Source organism: Fulmarus glacialis, unplaced genomic scaffold, assembly GCF_000690835.1.
Source record: "Fulmarus glacialis isolate BGI_N327 unplaced genomic scaffold, ASM69083v1 scaffold28403, whole genome shotgun sequence".
Classification (NCBI taxonomy): Eukaryota; Metazoa; Chordata; class Aves; order Procellariiformes; family Procellariidae; genus Fulmarus; species Fulmarus glacialis.
In genome coordinates, this window is record NW_009201404.1 from 528 (window position 1) to 4,039 (window position 3,512).

Here is a 3,512-nt window from a genome sequence, read left to right on the forward strand (position 1 = left end):
CCCGGAAAAGCGCCCCACGGAGAAACAAGTACGTCTGGGGTGTTGGGCTCTGCCCTGCTGCAGGGCTTGCGGGGTGGGAGCAGCCCTATGCATGGGCTGGTGTGGGGATTTGCGCCCCGCTGCAGGTCCCGGGGTGACGCTCTGCCAGTGTGCTGCCCTGGGAGCTGAGCCCACCCCGACTGGCGGGGGGATTGGGGGGCAGGTGATGATTTCAAGCGACCAAAGCCTGAGAGTTTGTGATTAGAACTTTTTTGGCAACTGATGCACCCTAAACTTTCTTAGATGATACCTGTGGTATTTGAAAGCCCCTCAAATGCAAAGATGGCACCTGCCAGCCTTCTGTTAACCACAGGGTCTCTCTCCTGCAGGCTGGACCATTATGCTATTATCAAGTTCCCTTTGACCACAGAGTCGGCAATGAAGAAGATAGAGGATAACAATACTCTGGTTTTCATCGTCGATGTCAAGGCAAACAAGCACCAGATCAAACAGGCTGTCAAGAAGCTGTATGATATCGATGTGGCCAAGGTCAACACATTGATTAGGTGAGAAGAGGGGGCGAATAGGTCACTGGTGGGTGTGAGATGCTTCAAGAGCCCGGAGTGGCTTTTAGCAGTAAATGGGAACCCATGTGAGTTCCAGCAGTTACGGGTGCTCTCCGGAGGTGTGGGATTAAGCTCTGTAGTGTTTTCAGTGTTAAAGTTTTGAGAAATGCAAATTGCGACTGAGCACATCTTAACAGAAGTGGGAAATATTGGCAGACCAGAGGGTCGGCTTCCTCAGGGAGCTCTTATAACAGCCATGGAGTCTTGTGCAAATGATGTGAACATTTTTTACCACTGAGTAAAGTGATGTTTCCAAAGGAACCACTGATGCACGCTGCTATAGCAGCAACGTGGAGCGGGTGGGAGGAGTTGTCTGCCTCTGAACTGATGCCTCCTGTTCCTCTCTAGGCCTGATGGGGAGAAGAAGGCTTATGTCCGACTGGCTCCAGATTACGATGCGCTGGATGTAGCCAACAAGGTGAGAAATCTTTGAAATTTTGCAGCTCCCATTGTCTTGTATTTCCTGTGCCTGGTTGTTCTTCCTGGTGTACAGGTGAGGTACTTGGGCTTCAAGCATGGCGGCGCTTCTGTGGAGTGTCCTTGTAGTTAGGAGTGTTCAGAAGCAAGACCACATTGGTCTAGCAAAACGCAATTCTGCCTGGAAGATCGTGAGGTTAGGTGGGAAAAGTTACTGAGAGAGAATTGCTGCTGTTCTTCAACTCCTCCAGGGAGGGGCACCACTCCGCAGGACTACAAGAACTCCGGAGTATTAGCGGGGAGGATGCAGAAACTGCCCTGCAGCTTCTGGGTTGACGCAGCGTTTGTCCTAGCAGCGTTCTTGGCCAGCGCTGTTGGCAGCTCATTTAACAGGGGGAAATTACGCCAGGGGCACTGCTGCTGGCCTGGGTGAGGGAGAGGTTTCTGCCGTGCAGGTGGCTGGAAGCAGCAGGCAGTGTAGTCCTCGTCGGGAGGCAGCGATGGTATGTACTGGAGCAGGGGAATGTGGCTGTGGATTAGCACAGGGGTCACCGTGGAGGACATGCTTAAAGCATTTGTGTAAGGCACTTGGGCAGGTCTGGGAGGAAGAAGCCTGTCCTCAGAATCCCAGAGAGATGCAGCCCTGGCAGTGGTGTCTGTGATGGAGGCTCTGCCTTTCTGCCACTGTAACATCTGTTTTAACATGCTTTGCTTCTTTCCAGATTGGAATCATCTAAACTGCATCTACCACAGACTGTACAGACAGGATAATAAACCCTGTGTCACCACTGAGGGTCTCTTGTGTTTTGTGACGGCATGGCCTGTGTGAAAGAGAGCGCCCAGGAAACTTTTGGGGTTTCATTTCAGTAAAGGGGTTCCTCCATCCCTCCTGCTCTAGCCTGGCACTAGGTGGGGAGAGCCGGCTGCTCCGTGAGAGTCCCACCCCTGGGGTCCCCTGCATCACTGACCTGTTCTGTTGGTAAACATGAGGTGACACTGCCCCAAATCTCCGATACCTGTTTATCCAAGACCTCTGGTATCCTCCTGCATTTTGTTGGCCTGTGTAATTAGCATGTGTTTGTGATCTGTGTTCTGAGTGTCCTACATAGCTTCCTTCTGGAGTGTATTGCAGGCCGAGTGCCCAGGAGGTAGGTAGTAACCGCAACAAAAACCTGCTTATGGTTCAGATCTGGCACGAGTGGAGTGTCGCACTGTTTTCCGAGTGTATCAGCTCTTTACTTATGCTGCAAGCCTCGCTTGACGAAGCCGTAATGCCATTACAGATCCGTGTTCTGAGTGTCCTACATAGCTTCCTTCTGGAGTGTATTGCAGGCCGAGTGCCCAGGAGGTAGGTAGTAACCGCAACAAAAACCTGCTTATGGTTCAGATCTGGCACGAGTGGAGTGTCGCACTGTTTTCCGAGTGTATCAGCTCTTTACTTATGCTGCAAGCCTCGCTTGACGAAGCCGTAATGCCATTACAGGGGCTTTCTGTGTTCATTTTCTGACATGATCCCTGCTCCCCGCACTGCAGCGTGTGAATCGCAGCCTGGTTTCCCTGACACTGCTCCTGTTACGTTGCCTGTAACCTCACGGGGTTCACGGCCCTCATCAGGGCTGTTTCCAAACTAGCTGCTCTTGCTGCCTTGGCAGTCTTTTGCTTACCGAGATTTGTAGATGAAACCGGCTTTTCAGGCTCTTCAGAGTCTTAAGAGTGTGGAGCGCTGGGTGAGCAGGGAATGGAGGCGAGGTACGGATAAGCTTTTAGGGGTACTTGATCTTAAGTATGTAGTTACACTTGACTGAGATGGTGAAAGCCGTGACCAAATATTGATCGGGATAATTGAGCTCTTGGGCAGTGGGACACCGAGTTCATTCGAGCCTCTTGCAGGGGTTGGCAGAGTCCCGGGGCGGTGGTTTCCACGTGTGAAGGATGGTGGTGGGTAGGAAGGGGGAGCTGTCCCAATGGCTGCCGCTCTCGGGACTGGGGGGTAAAGATCCATGCTGGGTAGCGTGGCCCTTGGCTTGAGACTCTTCACCTGCTGCTCGCAGCTCCCGGCGCTGGGGAGGTGCAGCTGGATTTGCCGGGTACACCACAAGCTGCCTGCGATGGAAGGGCAATGCGGAGGCACCGGGGCAGGCTGCGGAGCGGCTGCACGCCTCCGCTGGGGAGGACGGGGGGCTGCAGTGGTGGTGTGGGAGAGGCCAGCTGCCATCACACCCTCGCCTTGTCCGAGGAGGGTGGCTCTGGGTATCGCAAAGCCTGTGTGCTCACCTTCATGCAGGCAGACCTTAGCTGCTGTCAGCCTGCTTCTGAAAGCTGGGGTTGGAAGTGGGGGCTGCCTGGAAGCACCCCCCCCCTCTCCCTGGGTCCCATGGGAGGTTCAGCTGGGCTGGGAGGGGAGGTCAGAGATGCTCCCTCCCTGCTGTAAGGGGTGAGAAACTGCCTGGGGAAACTGTTGCTTCCCTGGATGCTGGTCCCTCCTGACCC

General features: G+C 54.0%; 1 protein-coding gene across 1 annotated transcript in view; it reads left to right on the forward strand.

Moving 5' to 3' along the window:
- The window catches only part of RPL23A (ribosomal protein L23a), a gene marked incomplete at its 5' end in the record, with an annotated part of 1,979 nt that extends 220 nt beyond the window's left edge, over positions 1 to 1,759 (forward strand). Inside the window, 4 exons of the mRNA XM_009573941.1 lie at positions 1 to 28; positions 369 to 545; positions 954 to 1,023; positions 1,745 to 1,759. Coding sequence (XP_009572236.1) covers positions 1 to 28; positions 369 to 545; positions 954 to 1,023; positions 1,745 to 1,759 — 290 coding nt within the window. The remainder of the gene's footprint in view (positions 29 to 368; positions 546 to 953; positions 1,024 to 1,744) is intronic.
- Positions 1,760 to 3,512: the final 1,753 nt, after the last annotated feature.